The 13,259-nt window shown below is 37.1% G+C and overlaps 1 protein-coding gene across 1 annotated transcript in view; it reads left to right on the top strand.

The window, feature by feature from the left end:
- Positions 1–13,259, top strand: part of LOC135325027 (guanine nucleotide-binding protein G(q) subunit alpha) — a 137,162-nt gene that overhangs the window by 39,914 nt on the left and 83,989 nt on the right. The window contains exon 2 of the mRNA XM_064502384.1: positions 3,681–3,865. Coding sequence (XP_064358454.1) covers positions 3,681–3,865 — 185 coding nt within the window. The remainder of the gene's footprint in view (positions 1–3,680; positions 3,866–13,259) is intronic.

Raw genomic sequence — 13,259 nt, 5'->3', positions numbered from 1 at the left:
TCGGATTAATTTAAACATGCAATGGCAGCTAGCAGAAAATTGACTTCAGGGCAGCTTTGCTCTACCTCCCTCAGTTCAGCTGATCTTCCATCTTACAGTTTCACCTTTGTTTCCTCTGTTTATCAGCTGGAGATATTCGTGGGATGGTAGTAGCAGTGGTTGGCAGAAGCAGTAATGCATCCAGATCCTCTCTGGACATAAGGATTTTTTTTTATCCATTTTTAAGTTTTCTTCTTGTCACCAAGCAGAACAAACCCACTCAAGGATCCTCTTTAGGTTGTTACCAGCGTTGTCGTTGTTTATCATGGTGAAAAGTAAGATTTCAGGCATGCGTTGCCAGGTTATATTGCTTAACTTGCTCTGTAATGGGTGAGGCTATGGAAGGCACAATCAGTGTGTTAGTCAAAGTCTTGATCTTCTCCTAATGCCGGTCTTGGGCCTTAAAAAGGGGTGTGCGTGTGTGCGAGTATATATAGAAATCAAATCTAGGTTTGACTTTAGTGCTAGAATAGTAATAGTTCTCCACCCCAGTTTCCACTAGCAATAATACTGCAATAAGCAGCTTTTTTTAGCTAACCTTAGTAATTCATTGTGCTCAACTCCTCCTTGTTTTATTTTAGTTAATAACTTTTTTTTTTGCCAAATTACCTTAGTTCTGGGGAAAGTATCTGAGTAAACTTCTAGGGACATACAAGTATTTGGTATACTATCACTATTAAGCAGTTTTCACATAAATTGAATTTTTAACAAAAGGATTTGACTTCATGGATAAAAAATGCCAAAATAGGGACTTTGTTCCCTTTGATCATAACAATCTAAGAGAAACTAATAATGTGAAGTGATAGAAGTTCCTATATACTGTGCCAAAATGAATATTTTTACTTCCTCAAAATTTTTGTGCGATCCCCTAAATATTATTCTATCTGTCATTCTTACTGTTTTATCCTGTTTTTATGTTTTCTATCCTTGGAAATTTTGCATGGCTTCCTTCTTCATCAGGACTACTTTTCACATTTTGCCCCTCTACACATAACACTCCATGCAGTTCAGGAGGACTAGAAATGTTCTCTTCATTGCTGCTGCCAGTTTAACCAGAAGATTAATCTGTGGGAAGAAACAGCTTGACTCAGCACCAGGAAATCATGTTGTTCACAAATTTTAGTATACCTTTAGATTTCTCTGGTGGTTCTTTGACTGACAAAGCCCAAGTCCGGTGCCGTCCAACTGAAGAACTAGAAAGCTGACTAAGATGTAGACTCCTTATGTGTTAGATTCGGCTTTGGTTTTTAATTTTGTTTGCCCATATATGGCAACTTCTACAGCCTTACTCTCCAAGTACAAGCAATCTGAGCTACTGTCTTCTCTAATATAATGCAGATTGCTTTATCAGCATGTTTTCTTTCCAACTGTCTGATTGCTACGTAAACTTGCAATACAGAATTAAAAGAATTTAAAGCTTCATTTTCTAAAACAGAGTAGGTAACACCAGCATGTTCTTTCCATCTCATGCTAAGTTTGCATTTTGTGATTTTTTTTTTTTTTTTTTTTTGAAGGAATCTGGGCTTCCTCTTGAAAAAGCATCACATTGACCAAACATGGAAGTCACTTTGTATTCAAATGATTTAGAGATGTTTGGTGCGAATGATTTTCTTATGCATTAGTTAGAGCAGAATTGTTGATAAAAGAGTTAATCTTGCCAAAAAGGCATGCTATAAAAATTCTGTGCCTCACGCATTCATGTTTAACAGACTTTCATACTAAATGCGTGACATACATCTTGCAGAAAAAACTGGAAAATACTACAGAATTATTAAAAAAAGTTTAATATGGCACTTTATTTCACTTTATATATAAGACCATGTGTCCATCATGTAGGTTTTAGAAAAAGGGAAAAGCTGAGATCATCTAAGGGTAGCCACAAGAATTTTTCAGTAGGTAATAGTTCTATTTTGTGTAGGTCTGTAGTTTTATAAACTCTGAAGAGAAGTCACGTTTGCTCCCCTCTGGTAGATTCCAGAAATACAAAGATCTCACCTGTAGCTCAGATGAATTGGAAGATACAAACTTAGCATTGATCCAGGACTAAGTATTGCCCAAAACACGTCACCCTTTCTGCAGAGACCCTTGTTTAGCAGTTATTAGGCTGCAGGGGGAGACTTCTGTCTGGGACCCAGAACCGCCCTGCAGAGATGGTTGGTGCCACCTTCAATTGCAGCACAGGGTTGAGGGGCTGACTGAAGGCTTGGTGTGAGAGCAGTCTCCATCTAGCTTTACAGCTTCGGAGAAGGTTCTTTTTTATTACAAAAACAATTGTTTGTCTCCCCAGGGAAGTAAAATAGGGCTGTATACAACACTGCGCTTGATTTTCTGGGAAGATGTGGGTAAGGAAGACTTGCACTGGAAGTTTGTTTTGTAGATGTAGGAGATGGCGCTGAAGGTTCAAAGCAAATCCTTGGTAAAGGGCAAAAATTTTCAGAAGCTTCCAGGTAGGGCTTTTGCGCTGCACACTACCTCAGAAATATCTATGGGTTGCCAGCGCAGCTTCATGCTCTAACCTTACATTGCTCTGCTTGTGAAATATACTTCTCTGATGAGACACTTAAAACATCAGGCAAGGCATAAGGCTCCCTTTGTCTTGGAAGCCAAATATTACGGCATGAGGCATAAAAGCTTTATAAAAATGATCAAAATAAGATCTGGGCTGTAAGGCTGAGAAGCACAACACTGAACAATGCACCCAGGTGAATGTATTGCATTTCTTGGAGGTCTAAGAAGCTAGGTGAGCGTACAAGTGTTCGTATGGCCCTGCAACTATTCCTTCAAGATTTTAGCTTCTCCCTATAAGAAAACAAATCACATGAATAATTCGGATAAGCCCCTCTAATCACAGAGGATGAGCTCACTGAGTTGAAGCAAAGGAAAAATGTTAGGTGATATATCCTGCATGAAATTTCCAACAGGCAGATCTTAACTTTAAATTGACAAATACTCAAGAAGTTCATTGAAAAAAAGTTATCATTTGTGCTTTGTCTGAAGTATATAGATGCAAAGATATTTCAAGGGAGGAATGGCTGCCCATTAACAAATATGAGCCAAATTTTAATTACAGCTGATTTCATCTGTTTCAGAGGTTAAAGTTTGCAGAGCTGTAATTGTTACACTGCTTCCCTTCCCCGCCCCCCCCTTTTTTCTAAACAAACTTATCTACGGGTTTTATTTTGCTGCTTATCGTAATATCCTTAAAGTTGGCCAACTAAGATAACTTTTTTAATATATATAACTTTCTGAATTTTTGTGATAGTAACTCCCCGAAGTTAAATGTTGTTGAGAATTTTATCTTCAGGAATGGAAATTTAGTCTTGTTACTTTCAATATGCAGCAGTATACTCTAGAAATTTTGGAGTGCATCTTTTGTTTTAGTTATTAGTTTGGTTATTTTCTCATTGCTGTCCTTTTTCTATTCCTATTTTGTCTTCAAAATACAAATTTTATTTCAGTGTTGGTTCAGATGTTACTAAAAGTTACTGCTGTTTTGATGTGGAACTGGTTGGTGTAGTTACCGTGCAAGCAGCATGAGCACTTGACACTGTTCTGCCTTGCACTGAACAAGCTGTCTGCTTTGTGCAGGAAAGTCATGTTTGTGCAGTGACTGAAGTGTATCCTTCTTATTTGTCTTGCAGGCACGGGAGAGAGTGGCAAAAGCACGTTCATCAAACAGATGAGAATCATTCATGGATCAGGTTACTCTGATGAAGACAAAAGGGGCTTTACAAAACTGGTGTACCAGAATATATTTACAGCAATGCAGGCCATGATCAGAGCCATGGATACCCTCAAAATCCCATACAAGTATGAACACAATAAGGTGAGATTTTTTCTTTATTTCCATAGCTGAAGCTCTTTCTCCTTTTATCTTTAGAGACTCTCCATACATTTCCTAAAAACTGGCACATAACTTACACTGTATTTAAAGTTGAGAAGAAAAGGGCTTCTTCCTGCTCTCTGCCCTTTGCACAGCCCTGACAAAACAGAGGAGATGAGAGAGCTCCTCCTAACAATATGTCTGTGGGATTTGTCAAGGGGAGAAAGTTAAGGGCAGGCTGGTGTTTGCCTATGGCTTTAGTCATCTCTTTCCCTTTCCTTCCAGCCCATGTTATGGCCAGAGCACAGTTAAACCATTCTTGTCTTTACCAGTGCTGCTTAAGGTTTGCCATTAAGATTACTTGGGAAAAAGTTCAAATTAATTGAAAAATAGCTGGGGATATCTGCTTGTGTGTGAGTGCATTATGAAATAAAATTTGACACAAGGCCTTAGGACAAGCAAATTCATTTGAGACTGATAACATCACTGAAATTTAGAAGGAGGAAAATACATTTAAAGCATTTTTAAGGATTATCTTTGACACGCCTGACTTCTTTCCTTTTTTTTTTTTAAATATATTTGCATTTTTAAAAAAGGTAAAATATTTTAGGCATTCCATGAAGGAGAGTGAAATGCTTAATATTTACTTGAATAGAAGGGAGGTTTATTGCATGGGAAGGCACAGAATTACGTGGCTATATCTCCCACTCCTTGACATGGGAGTGATACATCTTTTGTTTGAGAACGGTCCTGATTTTTGCTGTTGACTCATTATCAGTAACTATGTCAGACAGGTTAAGTTCTCTCATGAGTGGAAGTTTCACCTTTCTTTGAATCCTGTGAAAGGAGATGTAATTCTTTTTTTAGTAATCTTGGATGAGAAGTATACTTAAATTCTTTTATTCTAGTATTTATTTAAATGTCAGAAACTATCAAAGAGCAGGGTAATTTGCTATAAAGAAATAAGCTTCCATTAACCAGGGAAAAGAGGACAAAATAAATTAGCGTTAGGATAAGAAGTCTTTTGTGCTTAAATATATGAAGTTGAAAGATTAAAATTGAACTGCAGTACATGTTTTAAGGTATCTTATTTAGAAGTAGGAAAGGTGAAGCTTATTACTAGGTAAAAAACACTTTATTTCTCCATTCAGGTCCACCAGAGTCACGGCAGCTGCTTATCACTTTGTTGGTGACATAATGGTGCAGTAACCAAAGAATCTTGCATGAGCCTGGGTTTATGCAGTGGGAAGTAAGGCAGATCCTGCTGTCCAAATCCATATCGTTAACCTTCTTTAATGTGGGGATATTCTTAGTTTTTCTCTGTGTGTGTGGTTTTTTTTTTCTTTTTTTAAAGACATTTAAAAAGTTAGAAAAACTTGTCTTAAATAGTGAAAGAAAATGTTGAACTGAACTTCCTAGTATGATCGAATGCTGGAGCTGTCAGATTTCCCTTTGCCCCTCAGAAATAAAAATCAAAGTAACTTGTATTTATTTAGCAAAAACCTGTATTTATGTGTGTATTTCAGCTTGCTAGCTCCATGTTTTTGCTGAACATGGAGCACTCAATTTCTGAACATACTTGAAAAGCTGGTTGATTGTGAGGCACGTTTTCCTTCAAAACTGGTATTGACTGCTGTTCTGCTGTAGTATCTGGAAGTCCTGATTACAAATCAAGATTTTTTTTTTTCCTTGTTTTTTACTACATAGTATATATTCGGTAGTTACTATTCAAATTCTGAGTGTTGAATTTATATAGAATGTTTTCATGTAGTTGAAGCCAGTCTGTAAGATGTGGCATAGCTGTATATACAGATGGCCAGACCTTTTCAGTTATGGCTGTTCACTTGCTCTGTGCTAGAATAACTTTCCTGAAAGTGAGAGTTTATCTTTGCACTCAGCTATTTCACAAGCATTCCCACCAGTTTTAATAGGGCTGCACGTGGAATAAAATAAAACTCCACAAATGATATGTTCTGGGCACGATTCCTTTAAAAATGCTGTCTGGAAATAGAGTGGAAAACAAACTTGCTACATAGTCATGCCAAACTACTGAGGACTACTTTTGTGCTTTGTATACAAGGTCACTTTAAAGCAGTAAACTTTTTTTTTTTTTTTTTCCAAGTCTGTTGAAAACAAACTCATTAGCCTAGCAGCCTAGAAAACACAGGAAGGGCACTTCCTATTAATTTGAATCTCCTATCAGGAAATCCTATCTCTGGAGAGAATATCTCAAAGCTTGAGTAACAGTGTATTTTTAGCCCAGTACTTGTTTTCCACAACAGTTTAGAAAACTACAGTTCAAGCTGATATTGATGTGGTTGGGCCTAAACGAATGATGGTAAAGTGTCCCTTTTTTTTAAATCAAAGTCTTCATGTTCAGGGTTAGTTTTGGGGGTCACAGTAGAAATGTTTTTGTCTTACTGTAGCAGTTTTCTCAACTTTAGTAAAATCACTAGAACTGGGGTGTGTTTTAATCTGAACGCTTTTGGAATTTGAAGTGTTATTTTGTCAAAAATTGGTGTTAAAATTTAGTGTCTCAGTGATGCTAGGGCACCGTATCAAGCAAGATGCTTTTCTAGTTAAAGTGCAGAATATGAGCTCTGCTGAGGTTTAAGATAATAGGTCAGCGTGATCCCTTCTCTTAGGAATTTGTCTGTCGTAGGAAATGGTGGCTAATGGATTGGGTTTTAGTTTCCTTTTGGGTAAATGTTACTGTGTTTCCGTTATTTATTTTTTAACTAGAAGATTTGAAGTCTTTATATGCACCTTGAGTTGTAGGGTGGGAAGCATTTTATCAAATAGAGAAAAACCTTAGTTGCACATGGAAATGTGCAGAAGCAATTAGTAAAATTGCCTGTGTTGGCAGAATTTTTGTGGTACAGTAGTAAGTTGGGGCAAGCATAGACATTCAAATTCACCTTTTAAAAATCCAAAATTTAGATTTATATTTTTAAAAAATCTTTTTAGGGTGGTTTAGAAGACATTGTTTCAAATAATATACTCCCCATTTCTCCTTTTTTATCCCTTTTACATGTCTTTTACATTTTATATTGCTGGAGGTGGGGAGTATACCTGGACAGCTTTTTATTTTTCTCACCCATTGTTACAGCAGTTCTGTGAAACAAATCTGCTCCTGTACTAAACAACTACCATCACAGTTACTGTTCCCTTTGAAGGCAGTTTCCAGAAGACAAGTTGCCTCTTCCTACTGAGAGGCTACCAGGAAGGTGTCACTCAGTGGTGATTAACAGGCAGGAAATCTTTACTTGAATCCCATGCCCATAATTTCCTGTGAGACTATATTCATAACAAGATACCTAATGTGAGTAACACAGTAACAGAACAGGCTAGAAGAAAATCATTAAAGAGGCTGAAAATGTAAAAGCAAGTCTTACTGTAGATCAAGGAGTTTGCTATAAGCTCCATAGAGTTCCACGGTAGAAATAGTTTCCATATTTACACCTATTTCCCATAGGGAATGTTCTTAAATAGATATAAGCAGGTACGGGAGATGTTTTTGAAGTCTGTGGTCTTACTGACATTATCTTCAAGGCCAAGTTTACCTCACTGATAGATCATTTCTTCTTAGTCCCCCGCAATGTGCAAATAAAAATGCAGACAGTAGCAAGACAGCAGCAGCAGGTATGGATGTCAGGTGACATAAATTCGCGAGTAAAAAAAACAGGAGTCTTAAACAACTTTGACCTCCTTCCTCTGTGAAATTTCATCTCGAATAAATGTATGTTGGGCAAAAAGGGCCTAGCTCCTATACCCCACTTGGTCTGCAAAGATTATGAAGGATTGAATCCTGAGCAGCCGTGTGCAAACAGCGCGAGGTGCTCTGACTTTCAGATGATGCAGAATGTTTGAGATTTCTGGCCTTTTTTTTCTTTTAAAGAACGCTATTCTTGGGATGTTGAAACAAAATGTTGAAGAATAGCTGTTGTTTTGGAGCACCCATAATAAAATGGCTCTTCCAGCAGATGGAGAAACCCGAACCATGCCATCTGCACAAACAGTATTCTTCAGGGTCTCAAACCTGAAGCAGAGAGTTTAAAAGCAGGTTGCAGGAAAAGGGGATTTATACTAATAATGTTAGTCAGTATTCAGCATATCCTAGTAGTCTCAGATGTCCTCCTCCAGGCACGCAAGAATAAAGAAAAACTATCCAGTAAGTGGAGGCCACGCAGACAGTTAAATGCTTCTAATACTGTGAAGCTCCAAATGCAATTTTCTGGCAAGAAATAGATTGCCTAAAAGCCAGCCAATGTGGAAAAGACTATAGTAAGATTTAAAGTATCATAATCAACTAACAACATGTCTTCGGTTCCTTTATCTGAATCTAATTTATTTTTTCAGGAGCCTTGATGTGAGGTAAACATTGGCTCCCCAGCAGCTTTAGAAGCTGGGGGCTTTTTACTGGAGCTTTAGGGGCTCCAGTGAGATTGGTGAAGGCTTGCACAATCCTACATAGATCTCTGTCCCTCCCTCCCTGGCTGCTTTTCTGCTCTTTTTAAGTGTTTCTGTGTCAATCAGCCACTCCTCTCATGCCGGGCGTTTCTCTCTGGCATCTTTCTCTCTCCAGTCTTATATACATGTGGCCTCATCCAGTCCCCACTTACTTAACCTGTTTTCAGCTGTTTTCCTTTCTCTTTATATCTGAGTGAAGTTTTAAAAAAATCGTCTTTTATCTGCATAATGACTCGCATCCTGGCCGCCTTCTACCAGTGCACTTATCTCCCCTCATTTGTTTGCCCTTTGGTTAGAGCAGAGGCCTCTGGGGTTTGACTGTATTGCTCCAATGAATTTGAAAATTACTTGCTTCCCCTGTACGTTAGGCTTAACTGTTTCACAGTTTATCGCCAATGAAGTGAGTTTTGGGTGCTTTTCCAAAGGTAGGAGAAATGATTGTGTATCAGAGGTAAAGCAGACTAGCAGGGCTGTGTGTTCTCGTGGTGAGTTGAAAATACTTTTCTTAAAAATAAACGTACAAATAAACATTCTTAGGTAATCTCGTGTATATAAATGAGGAGACTGTCTTTAGCCTTCAGGTCTGCAAACAGAAACATTTACATTTTAGAACATCTGCAAGCCCCAGAAAGTCAATCAGTTAATTACATGTTTAGGCTTACATGTGTGCTTACAGTTAATTTTGAAAGGATTAGGACCTTGGCTATGGAATATGTACGCCAGCTACAGGATATCGTAGACATACGTTTGAAAACTCAATGCTAGCTACTTTTCGCAGTGCAGTAAGATTCCTTCCTTCCTCCTTTTATGTTTTAAGAGAAGCTCTTTATTTTTTAAATATAACATTTGAAGTGATTAACTGCCCTTTGCTAATGGGAAGTGATAAGTATATACAAAAGCACATGCATGGGATGTGCTGTCCATGTTTTATCTTTCCAATTCCACTGTTTCACCACTTGTGCTAGTGTGGCGAAGAGGTGGTGATAACGCTTATTCGCAGATTCCTATTTTATGATCGCTCGTACAACAGTTAAAGGGCCATGGCTATAGGAAAGCAGGCTTCTAGCATGCTTTGTTTCTTTTCTGTAACTATTCTATTTTACTTCAGACATGTTTGCTGAGTAGTTATTTTGCTTAGAGAACACAACATGTCGTCCAGAAGGAAACATCCATGCACGTATGCACTCTGACAACAAGAACGTGGAAAAACTCTCAGGGCAACATTTGTGTGTAGTAGGGGTTTGGAGTTTATTTTAAGGTAATGAGTGAGCTTTTGTGTTATTGGAATGATTCTGATGTTTTACTTTATTAACAAGGGAGTTGTATATAACATAATGATATATAAATATATATATAATATATAACTACATATATTTTAATGTGTAAAATAATTAACAGTAATAGCTTCCTAATTATTTCATTCATTAGTACCAGAGATGTTTTTAGATTATCCTGCAGTTATTTTTGAAATAACTTCTGATTATTAACTATTTCTGTGAAACTCTAAAAAATTCAACTATGTTCCATTTATACTATGCGGCATTACTGAAAATTCTTAAAATCTCATGTCTTCATTGTTTATTTCTACAAACTCGCAAGATTTGCCAAAAATAAGATTTACTGCAATGTGTTAAGAAATCTTCAGCTAAAATGGACCATTTTTTCTGAAGATTTTGTCAGTCTCTCTTTTTCTGTTTGCACTTCCTATGTGGTAAAAGTTATAACGTCTGAGATGCAAGAAAGCTTCCTCTTGTTATACTGTTCAGCTTTGGTTTAGAAAATTGGCTTACGTTAAGCAAAAAAGTTGTAAAAAATATATATATTTATATATCGAGAGAGTATATATATTTATAATATGGGCATATTTATAATATGTATATATGTAGAAATATGTATATAATGTATTTTCATATATTTTTAAGTGAGTTTGATTTTTTTAATTGTTATTGTTTTGTATTTATAAGGGGATGTATCATCTTGTAGAAGTATTCACACCATTACTTTTATTCTGTACTTTCTTGAAAGCTGTTTTGTGGTTTTTTTCTCCCAGATCAAAATTTGTATAAGGTCTGCACATTACAGTTGATTATATACTCACACTTCAAAGTTCAAAGTCATGAGCCTGATCACATGCCTCCCTGTTTTCAGAATGTGGTCCCATGTACTTCACTCTTAGATTTTGTGTTCATTTTACTGTAACTTTAAGTGACTACGTAGAGGTGAGGCATGAGACAAAGGTGTGGTGGTGTGCTTCTGGAAAATGAGATTGGCAAGGGAAAATCCAAGCATGACATAATTGGTGTTACGCTTGAATTTCCTTTTGACAACCTGCTTTCCAGAATCAAAATACAGGACCTTTTTGCATGCTTCAACTTTGGCGCAAAAGTATTTATCAGACCCTCTTGACTGGTTTCTGTAGGTTATATTGTGGTGGTACTAAGATATCGGGTAAGTAGGAAAATCATTTGTTGTGAGCAAGTCACTTCTGTGCACAGTCTTGGGTCTGACAAAGCAGAGGTTGATATCAGGTTGAAAGGGTAGTAGCGTCACAGAATGGCTTTTAATCCCTTCCTACCCTTCTCATATTCTCATGTGGCTCTTGACTTCCTTAGTCCCTGTCATCTCTGAGAGTTCATGAGGTGCATGCACTGGCTTGGGAAAGTAATGCTTTGGAAAAGCAGTTATGATTAAGGCTTTTTCATGCTCATTAAGATTGTTTCAGGTTCATGACTTTTCATTTTTCTTCCTGTATAAGGCAGAATTAAAACTTGCCTCCTTAATTAGTTAAGCTACTTCACAGATACAGTGTAATAATAAATTGCATGTACATGTTTAGCAAGCTTGCAGTGTTTCTAGAAAACTTTCAGACTATGGATTATGTGCCAAGTAGTTTGAAGATGTTCCTGTATTTTTAGATCTTTATTTATTTATTTTAAAATACAGCTGTTGGTTTGAGGACACATGCTCTCTGTATTGTTGGCTGTACAACTAACTAAATAAGTGCTGTTGGTGCATGAAGATGTTGTCTGCATCTTGCCTCCGGTTCTTGTCCAGCTATATTTTGGACCAGTGAACCAAGTGCTGCCACTTGTGCAGGTTGGATAAAAGAGTAAGTGTCTATTACTGGAGCATAAAAAGGCCTTGTGCACACCCGCTTCCCTTCTGGACTCTGGTGCACCATATGCTGGGTGGAGAAAGAGTGGGGACGTGCCGGGGCAAAAGCGATTAGCACAGCGGCTGTGTAACCCTGGGGAATCCCACGGTGGTCTTTTTGGTGCCAGTTGCACCACTTTATGGCCCTTTTGATGTTTGTGTTTCTGTTTATCCAAATAAGCTAAAATACTGCGATCAAAATTATTAATATTAGACTTTAATATCGGTCATATTTTTCTGGACTATCTCGACCTTGGAAAGTCTGATCGCAAACTTGTGTTTCTAACTGTACCATCTGTAGGGCTGCACTATGTCATTTTACATTTGTAAAACGTAAAAATAGAGAGGTTTAGAATAAAGTAGAAATCAGACTTTTGCGTGTGTGCTTTTGTTAGTCTGTTTATTCAATTATGATTATTTTTGAGGTAGTCCACTACTTTATTCTTTACTGTTGCTTCTGCTCAACTAGGTGCTTGAAGATGGTAGCCCCAATTATTCAAGGCTCCTTCAAGGATCCTTTAAAACAGGAATCTGCTGAGTACTAAACAGACATTTAATAGCTTTTACACCTGCAGGGTTCATTCAGTAATCTCTCGGACTGTGCTGTCAAGTCGCAATAGTGTAGAGATAGGATTTGTGCCCCATCTAAGTATTTTAACAGGTGTTCAGACATAACAGAACTTTTCTACAGCGTACTCCGCAGTTGCTGAGTATAGATGCAAATGTAATATCAGTTGTTAATCTGCTTTTTCAGGAAATGAAAAGAATATTCAGTTTGGATTGGAAGGGGTTTTTTTACTGTCACTGATTTTTATTAGCGGTAGGAATCATGATGATATTGCATGAAACGTTCCGTTTCTGTCTCTAAACCAAAACATCCTATGCTCATGTATCATTTGATAATAAAACCGAGGCCAGAGTAATCCAGCGTACCAGCATCTGAAAGCTAAACTTACTTCTTAAAGGCCCATGTCACAACCAAATAGGACAATTCTTGTGTAGTTTTCAGCTTCTGAAATATGTTTTGTTTTTGTTTTGTTTTTAATGTCATTCACAAAACCATGTAATCAGATAAAAATGTGTGTGTGTGTGTGCATGTGTACTGGGATGGAATATTTGTGTTTGTTTTGAAAAAACTTTTTGTATACATTTTTGTGTTTCCTTTAATGCCCCATGCATTTGTTTTAAAGCTGGCTTCATTCAAACTCTGGATTGAGAAGGGACTTTGGAAAGCAAAGGTCTTTTGCAGTAAGGCTTCTATTACTTCTTTTCCATAAAACCAGAACTTTCTGGGCTTCCTTTGGTTCTTTTCCCCCTCTCCTTTCTCTGTCCCTCTGGAACTTTTCAGTACTGCCTTGACCTTTGAAAAGTTAAAACAGTAAAATAAAGGATTGAAAATAAAACCACTCAAAATGGTGCAAAAGTATACTGGGTATTATAAATTCTCTTGCAGTCGGTAGTCTGCAAATAAAAGAAGGGCAAAGGAAGAATAAAATGTGGTGACATTTTTCAAAAATATTTTGTGAAGCTTTTCATTTAGATGTGCAGTAACAGTTTGGGAAAGAAAACTTCAACATTTATTCTGTCCTTAAAAAGGCTGTTTTTTTTTTTGTTTTTTTTTTTTTTTTTTTTTTCTTCAACCACCTGCCACTTCATAACCGGCTTGTAAAGCAGCTTTTCTGTAGCTAAGAAAAGTTAACTGGGCCTGTGGTGATAAGGTAGGTGCCGTCAGTACTGGACTAAGACATCACTAAAAGATATGAAGAGTGTTTGA

This window comes from Dromaius novaehollandiae, chromosome Z (genome assembly GCF_036370855.1).
Source record: "Dromaius novaehollandiae isolate bDroNov1 chromosome Z, bDroNov1.hap1, whole genome shotgun sequence".
Taxonomy (NCBI): domain Eukaryota; kingdom Metazoa; phylum Chordata; class Aves; order Casuariiformes; family Dromaiidae; genus Dromaius; species Dromaius novaehollandiae.
This window is presented reverse-complemented; position numbering and strand designations above follow the sequence as displayed.